A 19690-nucleotide genomic window follows, 5' to 3' on the forward strand; every position below is an offset into this window, starting at 1 on the left:
TTACCTCAATCTTGCCTGCAGAGCAGGAAGTGGCCATCTCCAGACTGGTACCGGACGACAGGGAGCCCTGGGACTCCCTCCGCCCATTACTGCCCCAGTAGTCTGCACAAAACAGCACAGGGACGATGAATTCACACAGATAAGAGACATTAGCACATTACTTTAAATGAAATGACATTTACACTATGTAACACCAAGACAGCGTCAGACTATAGCAAAATCTTTGCAGGCAGTAAAGCGTATATCATCAAACAATATATTTGTTTTATTATTTATAATAAACAGTAGGTGTTTCATTAAATGTTAGTGCAGCTACATTTAGTGAGATACTTGTATCTTAAAGCAGCGGCATGAAGTGCACAGCAAGAAATGAGGATCACATGATTTAAATAGAGATCGTTTAGATGATAGCTATGCCAATGTTTTGACAGAAAATTGTGTCATCTGCAGTCTTTTGTATACTGTGTGACTATTTGTGAATTAAAAATACAGAGGAACGATAAACTTAAGACAAACTTTATGCTATAATTTGACGTTATAATAATGAAAATCCCTGAGAACACAGCATCATCATATCAACCTCATTTTGATATTTTGCCACCTTCAAAACACTGGCCCTTGTGGATAACACATATCGATGCGTCAAATTGCTGCAATAAGGATGTTTTTCTACTGTGTGTAATCCTTAGATGACTGCGGGGCAGCTGTGTTTCTACATGCCGCCCCCGCGTGTAGCTCATGGCAACCCTGAAGCTGGCAACAAATTGGTGTCTTGTTCAAGGACACATCAGCACTTTGGAAGTTTGTGTGTTGCAAAAGCTTTAAACTGCGGGGATATCTGAAACCAGACAGCAACAGGCTTGTTAATCAGTTTTTTACCGAGGTTAATGTCTCCTATCTCCTTCTTCTTTGGTCCCTTCCCGAAGCTCCTGTTGCGCGACCACGAGAAGAAGATACCGCGTTTCTTGTCAGCGCTTTCATCCCGGCCCTCTTCATTCAGTGACCTCCCTGATCTCTGTTTTCTGGCTTCCTGTTGTTTTTAAACAAAACCAAAGATTTTACCTGTCATCCTGGACTTATGAACAATGTCAACAATGCTGTATTTCCACGACCAGCCTCCTGTGACACAACCAAATAGCAATAGTGGCACCTTTTTTGGAGTGGAGAGGGTAGAGCGGTCAGAGCTGGCGCTGTGCTTCGAGGGCGCAGGACTGCAGGGAATCTGGTAGGGGTCCGGCAGGGGTCGGCCATCCACCTCGGCACGCATGCACTCTTGGTAAAGGGAGGACTTAAGGAATCGCGAATAACTGTCAAACTTCATCAAGTTGAAGATCTGTTGACGCAAAGATGAAAAAGAGCGGTGTTTTTAAATTAAGAAAAAAGTGAAAGTGATGGAGATGAGGAGGTGAGATGGACAAAGAGGTATGCAGCGTCAAAAATAAAAGAGTGAGGAGGAAAAAATGAACCAAAGACAGAAACAAGAGAGAGGAAATTACTAGTGTTAACATATGGTTACAGCTGATGTTATGACAAGTTTCTTAACAGTTGACATTTGATCATGCTCGTGTGCAGGATGAAAATATACACATCTCTGCATGTCTATGTGTCTGTGTGTACAGTACGCGCTAAATTCTCTGTGGGTGTATGCCAGTTTGTGTTTATCTCTCTGGTAAAGGCTCACAGCCTTTTCGTAAACAAACCCAGATGGCCACAGAAAAAACCCAATATGCTTGTGCAAAGTGACTAAAGGCTAGATGAGTACAAAACCCCCTACTGTCGAGAAAAATGTCTTGAGTGTTGAAGCGGATCAACTGAATAATTTAAATAAGATGAAGTCTAAATTAACCAGAGACATAAAATATTCAAATGATTGTAAACCAACCAACAGATTGTGGTGTAGTGGGGGATAGTTCAGATTGTTTGAAGTGGGGTTGTACGAGGTACTTACATATCCATAGTAAGTGTATTATCTACAGTAGATTTCTATGCAGTACATTGCTATGCTTCCAGGACTTGTGTGTGCAGAGCGCCATCTACTGTAGTAATACACTGACTGTGGATAAGTACCCCCCTCAAAATCAGAACTACCCCTTTAAGAAATGAGCTCACTACTGCTACGGTCTTGTCCGTACCTGTAGCTGCTGCGTCTTAAACATGTCAGGCCGCGGGGAGGTGAGGACGTCATCAGCCAGCTGGGCTTGGCTGTCGATGTTGACCGGCATGGTGGCCTTGCTGGACAGGAAGGTGTTGTAGATTTCTCCAGCTCTTTGGGACAGCTGCCGGAGAGAGGTTTGATTATGTAGAATTTAAGAACAATTGTAGAAAAATGATTCTCTATGTCTGCTTAACTATATTAATATAGTATTTTGCGCACAATTTGGCCTTTGTTAATAGTGGTTCCAAATGCAGAGGTTGGGACCCACAAAGGGAACTCAAGATAAAAGAGGGATGAGAATTGAATAGTGGTAAAACTGAGTTCTTCTCACAAAATGATGTTCACTAATTTTCTTACCCCATTAAAGCTTCAAATAATCAAATTCAAAATTGGTTGTGAACCATTCCAGAGTATATCTTTTTAGCAGTGGGATTTGCTTCATACTGTGAACTTACCTGCTTTTTATCAGATGCAGGGACATGCCTGAAATATTCACAGGCCTGCCAGAACAAGATATTTTCCTCACTGAATTCTTTCTTGAGAAATTCCTGTGGAGACACACAGCACAAGAGTTTCTATATGATCTCAAACTCTTTCTCATCTTTCCCGTAATGTTGTTGTTGAGATCAGTAGCGAGGCAAGAAATTATTAGGTGTAATGATGTGAACAAGATAGGTGTAAATGTAGGCGAAGGATAGTGTGGGCGCACAGTGCAGCTCTAATCAGTGCTGAGGGAGAGTGAGGAGCGAGGTGGTTCAGGGATGTCAGAACTTAACATTGAGCCTTCTGAAGGTGTTGTGGGCTAAAATCAAAAACACATCTTTTATGTGGGAAGTTACATAAACGAACGCCTGTACTAGGTAGGGTTGGGTACTGAGAACTGGTTCGGAACTTGAACTTATTCCAATAAGCCTAGGATTTGTTAAAAATGCGCTTTTCCTTTTTGTCGTAAATCTAGACAGATGCTAGAGCTCCCCGACAAAAGCTCCAGATCGGAGGGAAATCAGAGTGTGATGTGTGAAGTGTGGTTCGCTGACACATTCAGGTAGTGTGAAAACAAGACAACAGGCAAGTTGTGTTGTGTGAGCAGCATCGCAAACTTTGCTTTAAGGCAAGTAAGGGCGCACTCACACTGTCCATTCGTAACATGCCCAAGCACATTTTTATGGCTAAAGTCTAGTTCGTTTGACCAGTGTAAGTTCAACTGTACCGCGCCTAGACGCAGTGCGCTTGCCGTCTATGGCCCGTTTGGGATAGGTGGGTTTTTGTAAAGCACGTCTGCACATGTACGAGCACGAGCATGAGCATGCGCACGTGTACAAGGTACAAGGCCTACGGCGGTTCTAACGTCATTTTATGTGCGCTTGTTCGGACATAGAAAAAAGAAGGACCGATCATGCGCGGACATTTAAAACAATGGCGGCGAAAGATTCGCGTTGGTGTGATGCGGAGCTGGAGTGTTTACTGCAGATTTGGTCGATGAAAATATTCAAAAACAGTCGGACAAGACGAACAAAAACTCTGAGGTCTATGGAAAATTTGTAAACAAAGCATTGATACTTGATCGCGATGACGTCAATCAATGCGTGTGACGTGTTGGCGAGTGAGCAGTAAGATTGTGTTGCTTGGATTTAAACTTGACTCACTATATGTGTCTGTGTGTAAAATAGGACAATCAATCAACTTAAGAAACTTTATTTTATATTCTTACCGAGAAGTAGCGCACACCCACTGAATCCTGGAGGAGGCGTTCGAAGCAGGCGGCCCAGCTGGCCACACGCTGCTGCCCTCGAAGGCTGCCTGCCCCTGGAAGACTGCCATTACTGTTCAGGCTGGTCTGGCTGCAGCATCCCTGCAACTGGACTCCACTATAGTCTGCAGGACAGAGAGAAAACGCAAAGGTTAGAGGGCTCTAATGTTAAAGGGTAATTCCAGCTGGAGGGGATGTTATTCTCCTGTGCGCCCTTTCAACCTTCTAAATATTCCTGTGGATTTTAGCATTTGTGTGTGCTTTCCATCCTTTTGACAATTTCATCCTTTTGAGAAGGCAGACTGAATTAATTTAATCCCTGGAGGACAACAGCGCTTATATAAAGAATACACATTCTCTATGAAACCACAAAAAAAAAAAGTATCTTCTATTGCACGCATCTTCAAAAGACCTTCGCAAGTGTAGACAGAATATGATTTTGGGGGACTGTGTAAGAAGCAAAATAAACAGCCCATTTTTAAGAATGGAACAATATCAGTTTTGGGTTCTAGTGTTAACTAAACTACTACACCTTAAACTCTCACAATAGTCTTTCAACAATCTCCTCCAAAGTACATGTTTGGCTTATTGAATTTGCAGGAAAAGAGAAATACGGTTTCAACAATTTAATAAAAGCCTCAATCCTGTTGGAGTTAAGAGAGGGAAGAACGTGCCCTAAAATGATCGAGATAGCCATAACGGGGGGGCTAAAAGGTGCCCTATATCTGCACCAAACATAATTACAAGCAGAAAATAGATCTATAATGTTAGGGGACTTGAAAGGAAGGCTAATAGCTGTTAACTACACCCTTTGCTACACTTCTCACTGGTAAATGTGACACAATAAGTGAATGTCAAAGTCAAAATATGTCATGTGGGAAGTGTGGAACACAAGGCTGACAGATCTGATTCCCTTTTAGTCAGCAGATGCTACTCAGTTGGTAAAAGAGCAGCAAAGAGGGCGCAGCGAGGAGCGGGGGCAGAAAAAAAAGAAAAGGCATGATTAAAGGGACACAAAGAAGGAAAGTCAGTGGGTGAGGACGTGGGTGTTGCTGGTCAACTAGAGTGGGGGGCTTTGACCCTCACAGTACCTGCTATAATGGCAGCAGATGGCCACTTTAGAGCTGTGGGCCGAGCAGGCAGCGTAAAAAAAAACAAAAGGATCACAGTAAGATTTGTTACAGATACGTAGCTGTTGTCATTCTGCTGAGAGTCGACTGGTTGGCAAGGGAAACTGGTATTAACAGAGTGTATCTTTGCAGCTGAGGACAGAAATTTTAGCTAGGTCAAGTACAAAGCTGCATATCTTCATTAAAAGCACTGTAAGATCGTACATGATGTTACAAGCAGGGAGGTATTTTAGATTATTACTAAGGTGGCCTCTTTGTGACCTCTTTAAACATACAGTATATCCTAGTTTCTTAGCAATTAGTCCAGCTGGATGAGTACATGTGTCATTAAAATTGCATAGACTTGTATGACAAGCTGAGAAACTGTGGGATTTTCTTTTTTATAATAAGGCCAAGTGGCTGGTTTTCCCTGTGCCACGGAAAGTCCCTGTCTAAAGTTTGCTGACAGGCTATTTGTTTGGACTTGGTTTAATGTATTAGGACTGAGGGTTTGGGAGACGTGTTTACCACATTGTGTGCCGCTCAGTAATTGAGATGGCTTTAGAAAGCAAACAGTCGTGTATGTCTGATGCACAGTGAAAGGAGCGGAGCTGCACCCCTCACCACAGCTTTGGTCAGCCTGTTAGCAAATGTTATTAAAAACTGCTATGAAAGGGAGGACCAGACAGCATGCACACTGGCCCTGACTGTAACCCAAAACACGCTCAGCAAACATCCTTTGTTAATGAGGCATGCTGCCTACAGTGAATACATCATCCTCACTAAAGTCTTTTTATGAGACCATTTTATTGAGCAACTACAAAGCAGAAAACAAATTTTAAAAATGCGGACACTGAGAAAGCTAGACAAAGCACTGCAAGCCGGACAAGATCAAAAAGTTTCTCTGCTCTGCGTTAATAGAAAGGGGAGATTAGGAGCCTCTGAATCTTGTTACTCTTATGACTTAATTTAGTTTTAATTTAATAATTAAATGTATTTAATTCCTTTTTCTTACATAATAGCGCCTAAAAAGTAGGAATAAAGTAATTGTACTCACCACCATCTGAGGAAGCAGCAGACTGAAAGAGAACAAAGAGAGACATGAGTGAGAGGCTGCCCTCATGACCTCCTGTGCTGGGACAAGAGACTGAAGATAGCAGTGTCTCCTCAGGCATCCCAGCAGTGCTCTGAGGTGTGGGTCTTTGTGGTTTGTTAAGTGAGAGTGAGTGTGTGTGTGTGTGTGTGTGTGTGTGTGTGTGTGTGTGTGTGTGTGTGTGTGTGTGTGTGTGTGTGTGTGTGTGTGTACACACTACAGGGAAAGGGTTGGATCTTGGGTCCTTACAGAAGACCATTAATTTGTAAAGTGGGTGGACCCCAGGCCTCTACCACACACAGCTGTTCACGCCTCTTAACCGGGACCCACCTTTCATTTTAACACACACACACACACACACACACACACACACACACACACACACACACACACACACACACACACACACACACACACACACACACACACACACACACACACACACACACACACACACACACACACACACACACACACACACACACACACACACACACACACACACACACACACACACACACACACACACACACACACACACACACACACACAATGTGTGCATTCCTCCTAGCTGCAGTCACAAAGATCAGAGCTACTTGAGAGGCCATCACTGGCCCTAATGGTCCTCTTTTCACTTGCTAATTCAATGAATTGAGTGGTTTATACATATGTAGATGGATCTGAATAAAAGGCGGATGGCACAAGCACCCCTGGTGGGCATGAAAATTTCACTCTGACAGCTTCTAATAATTTGGTGTAATTAAAGTTTATGGCATAATGCCAAATAAAACACCACCAGTGTCTGATCTTATGATGGATCCACAAATATTTACTTGGCAATAGTTTCATTTGAAATCACTGCCTTAGCATTGGGCTTCTCTAAAACCTTCTCTAATTATGGTTAGGCTAATAAAGAGGGATTAAAAGCCCAAACTGTGAAGCTGCTGTCGCAAATATATTTAAATGCATGGGAGGATATGAGAGGCGCATCGTAGGGGTTTGGTCCAAGAACACTCAGAAGAATCGGTGCGTTGGAGGATTCATCTGAAAAGGGGAGACTATTTCCAGAAGAGTGTTTTCTGAGCTGCCACTTCAAAGTGTGAATATTCAAGGCTGATAATACATCTAAACAAGACTCTTATTGCCAGGCTGGTGCCTTGGTGGGAGCAGTACATACAGTTTGTACTTTTGTTTTGCGTATTGCATAATATTGAACTATAAAGCTGCAATATTATAGAACAATGAACACTGACAAAAACAATGCACCCTGATGAGACGGTTTTTGAAAGTAAAAGTTTTACAGTTTTTGTTGATGCAAGTGGTCGTCTGAAGGCAGGGGGCTGTAACCGCGGTCATGTGCGCTCACGTGACGTTTCGTTCCATTTTGGGAGTGACCACATGTAAAAGCTCTATCGGACACACACCGCAAAACCACTAATTGTCTGTCACAGCCTCTTTACAACTCTGCTGCTGCTGGGTCCAACCCCATTGAGTCAACACCCAAAAGCCACCTCTTCTGTGGTGGCTAGCATGTGTACAGTAATCATGGGGGTAGAATGAGGACCAACATGAAGTCCAAACAGAAGAGAGAGAAGAGAAAGAACACCCACTCCATCTGTCTGTCCCTTTGGGTCTAAAAACAGCTAAACCTCAACCCTTAAATATATGGAGTGTGGTTCATTTTAAAGAACGAGACAGACATCACACAATGTGACGTAAACTTCGGTTTGGAACAAACAAAAAGGTCTCCAGCGTAATCCTTTGAATTGGTGTATTCACTATTATCCATTCTTTGGGAGTCAAAACAACCTTTAAAATTTATATACAGAAACTTCTTAGGTGACCAATATGACCTCTACTTCTTGTAAATGGAACTTCTTCTTATTTCAGGCATGTGATACTAGTGGGAGAGTTACAATAAATCCTAATGAATGGCCTCCTGACACACAGTTGATGTCATGTCTAATCTTTTAATGCTTGTGTCAGAGAATTATGTTGATGACAAATATGTCATGAGATGCGTCAGCAGGCTGAAGCATCTAAATTAATGGGAATGTTGCAAAATCCTTCTACTAGTCTAACCACCTATGACACGTCATTTATTAAATTGACTTTGAAATATATTTGCATTCTCAAAGGAGACAATTGATGATTATTTTCTTTGTCTATCCATTGGTGATTTTTTTCTCTAAAATTAAAGATTAATTGCTGTACTGTCAACTGTCTAATTACGTTTGGTTTTGTCCAACCCAATAGTCCAAAGACATTCAAGCCCCTTTGATACATGCACTAAAACCTGAAATTAGTGTTTGAACGCAAATGTCCAAATCAGTTGAAATGGAGTTTATCCTGTCAGGTGCCTTGTACAAAGTCTGTGTAATGCCAGATTGAGCCCATGTGGAAATAGAGCAGGTCATTGTCTGGAAAATTCAGTGAGCAAGTGGGCATGATAATAACGTTTCTACCACTGCGGATTGCTGAAAAAGGAAGAAAACAAACCTAAGAGGGTCGTTTACATAAAGATGGCAATGAAGATGTCTAACTGGAGAGACGATGAGATTCAGAAACTTCGGCTAAGACTCGGCTGCAAATTACGAACCAGCTATGTGGCCGCGTTGTAATCCAGAGTTTAAAGTAGGGTATTTCCTGTGAGTGAGATGTATCTGACGCGAACAACCTTCTGTTGTGTGCTACATGTGAGAAAGGGAAAAGGGGAATGAATTCAAGAAAACGGCTTCAGCTTGCAATGGAATAAAAAACTGAGAAAAGTAGCAAAACCTCACATTGGATGAGCTGGAAACAACGATGTTTTGCTTGATGAATTAACTAAAGCGTAAATGCATTATTAAAAATGTTGTTGGTTGATAACTTTATAGATCAAGTACTTTCAAAATGACATAATGATCACGTGTCACAATTGTAAAAGTTGACCTGGTCAAATATTCAGAGGGCGGTGTTTGTATGTGCGTATGTATGAGGCTGCAGGGGTTAGACCACACACACCAGTCCTTATTACTTCCTTGTCCACAAGTATCCTACAGGGAGGCCAGAGTGATGACCCAGGCACACCATCACCTCCTGTCCTCACACTCCCTTCCTCTGTTGACACCTCTGGTGACGAGCCGGTCCACCATGGGTGTCTCCGCAGTACTACAGACCCTCTTTGATCCTTTGCATATATGGCTGAATTGCAGAGATCTCATTTCCCAGCTGGATTCCCTATGAAAGCTGCCAACACTAGGTTGTTATCAACCAAATGGGCAAAATCCCAATTCAAGTCACAGCGAGTACCCTGGCTCCAAACAAAGCAAGATTTGGCCCTTCAGTTGGAAAACACTCTCCCAGCTTTACTGTGGTACAGCCCCCACGCCGTACAGTCTGGCATCCTGAGACACCACATGCTGAAGGAACGTAGATGATCCAACCAAAGACAGATTTATGGGTGATCTTCTGAAGTGAGCCACTGCGACAAAAACACACCTTCACCAGCGTTAATTCAGTGGAAGGATAAGCCGCATTCACACAAATGTTAATGTCACCCATTAACACCTCTCACAGAGTGCATTTCTGAACGTTTAAAAGTGATTTCTTTTATCATGTGGGCTTGTTTAGGCATGTTCTTTTCTTCAAAAAACTGGTTTGAGATGTACCCCACTTAACACTTCCCCACAGTTAGATTAAAAAAAACCTCCGCTAAACTTTAACACAAGTCAAGGCTGATTCTAGCACCCCGCAGACAAACAACCACGAGTCCCCACTGCTTCAAACAGCTGTTCTGAGTGGGAGAGAGACGAGCGACAAAGAGGGAGATTAATGAGAAAAGCAGCTGAGTGAACAAAAGAAGTGTCCATGCTTCATACAGAGGAGGAAGATTCGGCTCACGAGGCAAACCACAGTTTACTCACAGTGTTGAAGTTCCAGGTCCTCTTGAAGGAAAGTCTCTTTTTGAGACTCATTGTTCCCTTGTCTGCTACACCAGCAGCACACAGACAGATTGTGTGTGTTTGTGTGTGTGTGTGTGTGTGTGTTGGTGTGTGTGTGTGTGTGCGAACGCATACCTGAACATTCCCCACCCAAAACTCTACAAACCATGTCTGTACAAGTCGGAGAGAGGAAAAGAGAGGGAGGGAGGGAGGGAGAGAGAGAGAGGCAGAAATATGACAGAAAGGGAGAAGAAGAGGAGGAGGGGGTTGAGAAGGAGGAAAGAAAGATTTCCTCACGCCGCAGCTGTTGCCATGACAACGCACCCTACAAAACTTACAGCCTCTGCCACAGTGGCATGAAGGAATCAGATGAATTACACCCCCCCCCCTCTCCCTATACCCCTCCCAAAAACACATTGGCCATGTAACAACCCCCCCCCCCCCCCCCCCTTTGTTTCCAGTTGGGGCACTCGCTCTTCTTTGAAAGAGAGAAGAAATACCAGTCAGTTTAAATGGAAACCAGATGAATTTTGTTTTATCAAAATAAAAGTTTAGTAGCCCGCGAGTTGAACTCTGAGCTTCATTATCCGCTGTCACAAAGCACCATTCTTACTCCCCCAATTTTAATCATGTCAATTGGTGTTTTCTGCGAGTAATTTAGCTCATGTACCGGCAAAAGAAAATTGGTTTTCATTCTGGCATCACTTCTAGTCTCCGCTGCAGTGCTGTGCCTCCCTCCACATTTCTGGCAAATCTCTACCATCAGCACGCCGACTGTTTTTGGACCAACCTTTATTCTAAAAGGCATTGGTGGCTCATTCGGAGGTTTTCCCATGGCACATGAGCTAGCATTCTTTTGACTTAATTGTATCCATAAATAATGGACGGGATACAGTGTTTATTAGCAGCGCGGTTTTCAAGGTAGATTTCTCCAGTTTAATTGGATTTTCACGGTCTATCACTTTGGAAATGGGATGTTTGTCATATGTGCATGGCTGTGTTGATGGCTAGCAGTGGGCATCACAGATGACATCTTAATCCCCTCTGGGTGAAGAGAGTTAGTGACAGAGAGAAGGATCAGCATGCTTCTAATTTCTTATTTGGCCCCTGTCCTTCAAGTGAGTCTCAGTGATTGGCCTTACCCCAGATTCACTGTAGAAAAGAGGCCAAATTAGAAATGGTTCTGTATTTTGAAGGCTATCTATCGCACAGTGTTTTTAAAAGACTTAGAAATTCTTTCAGTGAGCGACTAAGGATGCCTCAGTTTTCTACTGAATGACACATTATGTCTTTTGTTCCTGCAGCATTCACATTTTTTAATGAACACTTCTAGATGTGGCCTTTAGATAAAACACCTTTCAGCTGTTAATCATATCCAAAAGGCCTCTTTACGGTGCTATTTATCAGTGTACTATTAGGGCTGGTTGATATGATGATGTCAAAGCGATATAAAAATAAATGTCTACAAATCAAAAACAGTAGCTGAACTGCGTTACAGCATTTCCGTCACATTCTGATCCTCGAACGTTGTGTTCACTTTACACAAATGTTCTTAATGAAATGAGAAAATACTGGTTACTTTTCATTGTCAAGCATTAAATAAGACTGGACCTGAATATTCGTTCAATTCAGGTACTTTTCATTTATTTTTTTCCAAACTGTTGATTAGCAGAATCCTTTAAAAAAGAATGCCTTTAATTAAACCGAGAGACAAGTGTTGCAACACCTTGTCTCCATTTCAGCTCAGTACGAGAGTCTTTACTGCATTCGGCTGTCATTTACAGTCACTTCTCTCTCCTATCCTCTTTTCTCGCCTTTCTCACGCTGGGGCTAGAAGCTGCAGGAGCGCCTCAGCAGTCCACTAACTAACTACTACTAAGTTCTTGCTCTGTTTCAACAATGTTAGGCTTAAAAACATGCATGCAGACTGAAATTTACCGCAGTCCATGAGCTGGTACTTTACTTATTCCACTGAGACACTGCAGAGCTATAGCAGAGTTATAAATGAGCAGTCTGAAGTGTGTAGAGGTCTGTGTGGTTTTATCGTAGCAGCCCAGTTCTGTATTTGGGCGATTTAATGAAGATGAACACAGTTTACAGTTGCGAGTAACGCCAATGCCCGCAGCGATGGCTTTCCCGATTCATGCTGCTCTGTGAGCTTTATATGAAGATGGAAGATTTTTCCCATATCGCCCAGTTGTCAAATGTGTCCAGTGGCACTGAATTTTTCAAATGCGGATAAATACCAACCCACATAAGAAGTGACAGAATGGTGACTATTGAAAGGAAAAAGAAGTTGAGAGTGAAGTTCAAATTCTGGATACCTTCACTGCAGTTCACACCTGGACTATTACTCAGTAAAGTGAGCGTGATTGTCAAATTGTGGATCTTATAAAAAGGACAACACCCAAATCTGCCGTTTGTTTTAATTAAATGAATGAGGGTTTGAACTGAGTCTTTCCACGCGGAGCTGCCTTAGATGATGCAATGAGCACTTGTTAATGCATATTGACGCCTAAAGAAAGAGAAGAAAGCTGCGTTCCAGTTCCATTTGACACACTGATTTAAACTGGATATTGAGCACATACAGCATTCACACAGAAAGAAAATACTAGTTAACTAATCGCACATTGTTTATACAGCTCCAGAAACATCTCAGAAATATAAAATAAAGTATTAAATCATCTTGTTTTCTCTTTCCAAATTTGAATTGGTGGTCACCCTCCAAAGCAGTTGGTGTTCATCATTACTGCACATGTTGTATCATGTCCTGTTAGTATAAAATGATACATTCATTTAAGACATTGTACTATTCAGATAATAACAGACTTTAAACTAGAATTGCAACACAGAAAGTGAAAAAAATTGGATGCTTTCATGTGGTAAAACCTGTCATGTAGTAATTAAAAGCTATTCTTGGATCAAAGCTGAGTCATCCATTACTGTGGTCACAAAATCACAGGACAGAACAGTCTACTTAAGCCCACCAGGTCTACGTTTGCACTTTGACCTCCCTGAGGCAGAGATTATATTGCAGCCAGGTGAGCACATCCATAAGCACACGTAACAAGAGTAAAGCATGTTGGAACTCTTCAAACCAAAATTCCTCCAGGAAAAGCTTTTTTTTTTTTGTTGCTAACTGAAGAGTCAGTAAATATGTTTCACCTGAGCGCTGAGCCTCCACTTGATTCAATCAGTTTGTGAAACTTTTCTAGACGGGCTTTACAGCGGCAAGCACTGCTTGTCCCAAGACCTAATTAATTGCATGTCAAGTTCTCCACCAGGCAATCTTTAGCGAAGACGGAATATAATCTAGGCCTGCTATCTGTGGTAGACGACAATAACATCAAGAAAGAGCCTTGCATGGAGGCAACTTCCTTTTGAGGGAGAAAGGGGCGAGGGTGCGGTGACTGATAAGATGGAAAAGACATTTCTTTCCCAACCAAGCGAGGAGTGTGGGGGAGAGAGATGGATTTGGATAATTATGAAACTACGGAAAATATCGAAGTGAAGATAGTGTGGACAGACATCTGGGTGTTTGATTTTAGGAGGTTAAAGGAAGATCAGTGTCTTTACTGTAGGAAATGTTGTTTGTCACAAGCCAGACACTCTATCACATTAGCAAGGATCAGATGAGGCCAGCATGCTTATGTGATGCTGGGGGGGAGGGGGCAGGAATGGTAAACAACGTGAAGACAATTAGCATCCATCCCCTTAGATTTCCTATCTGCATAATGCCATAGATCAAGGGCTGTGAAGCTGTATCGAGTCCCTTCAGAGGACAGCATATTTCCATAGCATATCTTAATATGTGACTTACGGTCCGCCGAGAAATCCTATTTTTGTCATGAGAACATCAGAAATGATGCCAGTGATGTACTACAACTTCCCTTATGATTTAATTTAGTGTCACATGTTTTGGGAAATAATACGTTTTTTTGTTTTCATTTTAATTGAAAAAGGGTGACTGTGTGTTTCATTTGTCGACAAAATGTAATGGAGTTATTGCAAAACAGATTTGTCTAATGGCAAAAGACAAATTCAGATTTATGACTCCCATTTAACAAATCAGTGTTTCCACCAAAGGATTGATTTCCTTGCCATTTTTGCCAAGTCTCTCTGTTCAATTCAATTAAAAAAACAGAGATACAGGGGTGAAAATAAACTTTTTTGTTGTTGTTTTTATCTTACCCTAATAGCATTGTAAAGTAAACTGAATATTTAGTTGTTTATAAGAAACTATTTCGAATTTAAGGTTTGGATGTACAATTAAGCCTTAGGATTTTTGTAAATGTACAAATTCAGAAAACATTATCCTGTTATCCATGCAAACTTGAGTGGCAAGCCCACACTTTGTGACTCAATCATGTTGCTCTCTGAAGACTTGAATCCAAAGGGGGATCTTCAATCAAACATTTATAATGCTGGTAGGTCCCTGGGCCATGAGACACCAGACTGGTGCTGTGGTTTCTTTTAAGTGTAATCTCCTCAGTTAAAATATTGGCTCGTTCTCAGTGCCGTGAAAGAGACGAGTCATTTGCATGCAAACAGAGGCCATCACCACAATGCGCCTCATCTCTTAAGCCCCTTGACTGTCAGTAATCTACTGCCTGTTCCCCAACTCTAACCGGTTAGCCACAGCAGATGGGTACGGCTCTGCTCCAATCTGGATTAAAGTGACATTACTATGATTTGTGCTGTTCTGCTGGTGTGTGTGTGTGTGTGTGTGTGTGTGTGTGTGTGTGTGTGTGTGTGTGTGTGTGTGTGTGTGTGTGTGTGTGTGTGTGTGTGTGTGTGTGTGTTCACCACTTGTTGCTGATAAAAAGCTGACAGGGAGTACTAGCATTCCTCTGGCTGGAGATGTTTACCTTTTTCCCTCTGCTGCCCTACTTCTCGCAATTCATGAAGGCAATGTACATTTTTGTTAACTCTGCCTGAACCTGTACAGCTCATGTACCAGACTCACTATCTGCTTCTTAACTCTGAAGCCTAGAGGCATGCAGGAAAACATAAAGGTAACTCACGTTGTTGTGTTGAAGTAACCAAAAGGAACGCTAGGTTGGAGGAAATGCTATGTACAGAATAAGTAACAAATAAAATACATTACATTAACAAGGCCAAGCTAAACAAAAATAAAATAACTTCAGAGAGGGAAGCTAGAACCAGTGACCACGACCCCTCCCATCGCAATTTATTATCAGAGAACGGGCTGTGCTCACGCGAGCCTGGAGGGCTTGAGGTGGGTAAACCACATAAGATACCACCACACCCTATTACTGCTCTCTTTCTTTTCCATAAAAAACACTAGAAATGGACTTTCCAACCTGAAACCCGACACTTGTAATTACCCCTGTGAGTTTTTTATGCCAAAGTAGCATACACGAAAGCTTAGTGTAGAGTGTTTTGAAAAGTCTGGCCGCTTGGAGTACATCTGTTGTGTGATGAGAAGGCCATGATATGAATAAATATCTGCCTCCTGGAAGTGTACAAGGTTATGTGTTGCCAATGACAAGGAACTGTCATAATTGTTTACTTCCTGTGTAAGTACTACTGACCTTACACCCCCCCCGTTAATCCTTTTGGTCATGCAGGAAACCTGAGCTGGTTGAGTGAGACTGGGAAAAAAGGGTTGGCAACTTCGTTTTAAGTTATCCCTCTAGGCTCTGGCTATAGGATAGCATTTTGTCTGGTATTTGGCATGGCGACAACTTAATAGTAATGCTCACAGTGGCAAAAAATGCCGAAAGGTGTCATTTGAGACTTGTGAAACTTTGTCTACACACAACGTGTATCTGCATCTTTCCTTACAGATTCTATTATATGTCCTAACTGTGCAGGCCACCTTTTGCTTAAGCGTATATTTACGCATGACACTCATTTAGAAGTGCATCATTTGCATTTCAGGGCTATCTTTCTACATACACATGAGGAGGGTCAAAACATGGGTAATGTGTAGCATTTCACCAGGGCCCGACCGATACGGGATTTTTGAGACGGATACCGAGTTTGGAGGGGAAATTTCACCAATTACTGATAAGGTGGCCAATATAGTGAGTTTTGGAGCTGGAATGAAAATAGACTTTTAAGTTGATTGTGCAAATATGACTCTGCATAGGTACCCAGAAGGCTGCTTACCTAAACAAATAACTTTATTAAAGAATATTTAACATTGTCATACATTATACTGTATATACACATTGTATTACATTGTCAACCAATTCTAGAAATGAACACAGAGGAAAGAAAAGGAATGAATACAAATAAAATAGATAACTAAATACATTTCCATACTATATGTTAAGTATCAATTGCTGTCCATGCTCTGCTGGATAAACTATAGAATGACACCATGAAATGAATTAAGCGCATATTGGACCACACATAGGCCAATATCAGTCTGGCTCTACATTTTACTCAACCTAAAGAATTGAGGTCGTCATGCAACAAGTAAGTAACAACTAAGCTATGTAAACAGATATCATATTTATTGATGTTGACCACAGGATGAAGATGTTATAGAAATAGTTCACAAGGGAAAGTTAGTGTTTAGACTGCCAAAGTAGAGCGCAAAGCCAAACCCTCACAACATCACAGTGAGAGTAACTCGGCCACCCCAACAATCCATGTTTATGACTTCCACAATGCAAAGGAGACAAGGCTTTGGCCTGGTTCTGTAGCATCTTGCGCCAACACAAGGTCAAAAAGATACCAGCTACATTCACTTTCCGAGCCTCCCTGTAATCCTCTGCAGTTCAAACAAGACAAGCCGTCTTGCTCAATGTCTCAAAGATGTAAATAAGATTCACCCTTGCGTCGTCTGAGCTACAGGTGTGAGGAGTGAAGCACAACGAGCAGCCCTCTGTATCCCAGACATGTCTAAACTGTGAGCAGGGAGGTGATACTAAAGCCGTTCCTTGTTGAGTAACCTCCACACCCTTGGCAGTAGATTCCCTTTCACTGAAGCAGAGAAATGTAACAATAGTATGACTGAGGAGGTAAACATTGTAAGGGGAATGAATCACCTCCAGAAGTTGTGCATTACATCCATGGACGTCCTGGTTCAGGCACTATTTCCTTTAGCCAATCAACATGAGATGAGGAAAAGCTGTGTGGTTAACTAAAAAAATAAATCATAATCCTGAATGTCGATAGATGATGTCATAGCGTTGGTGTGACAACAGCCAACAGTGGAGCTATGGTGTGTCTCCGTTCAGAGATGGCGAGGCAGCGGGTATTTTCCGTGGTCACAGTGTGGTCAAACAGCAAACTCAGCAACCACAGCCACATCTGGTCATCTGGTTATTGGCTGTTGCATATTCAAACTCCAAGCAGCTGGACATTTAAATAACTTCTACTCAAGTTTTGTTGTGTTAATATACTGTTTTTCCAGTCGGTGGGTTTGGAGAGAGAAGTCTGTGTAATTGCAATAAAACCTCTTGCGGGAGAAGAGAGGAAGAGAAGGAATTATAGTGGAGACATCTAGAAAATGTCAGGCTATATGGTGTTCTGCATCCTGTAATGCTAGCCTAAGGACACATTTCGTGAGTGCAATTGTCCACCCACGCTCCAGAGCCGGTCATGTGATGTCAGCCTGATAAAAGTGCGTTGTGTTCTCCTGTCTCAACAGCTAATCCCCAGAAACACACTATTCCTGGTCATCTTCTCAAATGATAAAACAACCGAATCAAAAATAACGGGAAGAATTGATATGATGAGGCATGGCGTCTATTTTTGGCGGGTAATACAATATTAATATTAATCATGATTCATGGTTGGTTGGTTGGATTGGATACTGTATGAGCAACAAAGATAACACATAAGTCATGCAGCACAGAAACGAAAAAAGGCATCTTTCTGAGATAAGTGAATCACAACGGGAACATGCCTGCACAAAGCCAATAGGGGCAAGGCAAAACCACAGGCAACCATGTCAAGTTAGAACTTAACTGCAGCGATTACATGATCGTCTCAAAACACAATGCTCACTTGGCATCTTATTCTATCTGACAACCACAACCTTTGATCTCCATTTCCCTCACACTGAATCTAACTTCTCACAATGCCACAAAGTGATTGTAAAAAAAAAAAATCAGTTCACGCTCAAGGCGAGCGCAACAGAGCGCACTTCATTCAAAGGCCAATAAGCGACCCTTGATGTGCAGTTTATAAGAATAATCTTTGGTCGCTTCACAAAACCCTTTTAGTGTAACGTCTAATTTAAAGTCAGCATGCATCCTGATATAGATGCTAGACCACATTTTGCTGTATAGAGCAGCGCAGTGTGTGTCATACAGCACATGAGAGTTCAGCTGGCACTGGTCAAAACATTCCTCTGACAGACCACACAAGCTAACCACTGTATGCCGCTCAAAGGCTACAACAGGAGCTACAAAGAGCCCAAAGACGGAGAAGTAACGGTGGCAGGGAAGATGAGGATGGCACCGCTGCACTGAAGAGAAGTGAAGATTTCATGGCAAGACTTACAGAGTTGAGAGTCAAAGTTTGCTCCATGTATGGCGCTGTGTGCGTGGGTTTGGCTCGTTCTCAGGGCTGCTCCACACGCCTGGTGTGTGTAAACCAGTCCATCCGCTGGAGCTCCACGGTGCGTGTGCAAGTCGGTGTTTGCAGTGCAGAGAGACAGAGCTCAACGGGAGAGGAGAGAGCGTGCAGGAGAGCCGACAATCCTGACAGCTACTGGGAGTTCAAATGCTCCCTCTCTTCCTCTGCTGCCTGCTTCTGTCTCTCTCTCGCTCTCTCTCTCTCTCCCTCCCTCTCTCTCTTTGCTGTAAATTCCTCCTCTTTCCCTCTCTGTGTCTTCATGCCTTCTCTTGGTTTCTGCTACGCCCACAAGATAGATCTATTACCCGCAGGCGTGCAAACAAGAGCTACTAATGTCTCCACACCTAAAAGGAGGAACTTCACACTCATGGAGCAAAAGATGTGCCCCCAAATTTCCCAGCAGGCACCTAGAGTATGCATGAATAAAACAACGTGCTTTAACTAACTCACATTAACAGATGTTTTTATATGCAGCGATATCCCAAAAGACAGAGTGTGAGCATGGGCACAGGAGCCTGCTAATGGTGTCACCTCTGCAAAGTTGAACACACTGTGTGTTTCAGTGTCGAAAGCATCTGTTTAGAGCTAGAAACAAGGAGTCTGTGATGAGTAAAAAATAGGCTCATAGTGGTGGGATGTGCGGACATTTGTATATAGGGCTGTGACAAGCTCTGTGTGGAAATAAGGAGGTACAAAACAGCACATTCTTAGACATGCCCAAACATAAGGGGATCTGACTACAAAAGCTCAACACGCTTTAAAAACACCCGTCATCACAAGACACAGGGAAGACGAATCGGCACAAACAGAGATTTGTACAGCAGTTCTCCCCCTCTACTGAACCAGAAAAGCATATCAAAACGCTTCAAAAAGCACAAGATTACATAGGACTTGGTGCGCGGGTTGCGAAAGCTATGTGTCAGACAGAGCCTTTGTAATGTGAAGAATAATAACAAGCATTTTCTCATTCCTGTTCTAGCCACTGTGACGCACACCGCCGACCATGGAAAAAGCAACAGGGCCACACGCGTCCAAATTGTTCTGGGCTCGTCCACAACATGCAGCGAGGCCACATACAGGGGTTATCCGCAGGGGTCTGAC

The 19690-nt window shown here is 42.4% G+C and overlaps 1 protein-coding gene across 3 annotated transcripts in view; it reads right to left on the reverse strand.

Moving 5' to 3' along the window:
* Positions 1-19690, reverse strand: part of LOC310963722 (regulator of G-protein signaling 12-like) — a gene marked incomplete at its 5' end in the record, with an annotated part of 38439 nt that overhangs the window by 10508 nt on the left and 8241 nt on the right. Inside the window, 8 exons of one of the 3 annotated variants that reach the window (XM_083936635.1) lie at positions 5-102; positions 880-1030; positions 1151-1333; positions 2133-2276; positions 2611-2703; positions 3867-4030; positions 6072-6093; positions 18515-18763. In XM_083936635.1, the coding sequence (XP_083792761.1) occupies positions 5-102; positions 880-1030; positions 1151-1333; positions 2133-2276; positions 2611-2703; positions 3867-4030; positions 6072-6093; positions 18515-18541 (882 nt within the window). Of the gene's footprint in view, positions 1-4; positions 103-879; positions 1031-1150; positions 1334-2132; positions 2277-2610; positions 2704-3866; positions 4031-6071; positions 6094-10012; positions 10128-18514; positions 18764-19690 lie in introns of those variants that run through there. The other 2 variants (XM_083936634.1, XM_083936633.1) reach the window with 2 other exon arrangements.

This window comes from Echiichthys vipera (assembly GCF_963691815.1).
Source record: "Echiichthys vipera genome assembly, chromosome: 22".
Taxonomy (NCBI): domain Eukaryota; kingdom Metazoa; phylum Chordata; class Actinopteri; order Perciformes; family Trachinidae; genus Echiichthys; species Echiichthys vipera.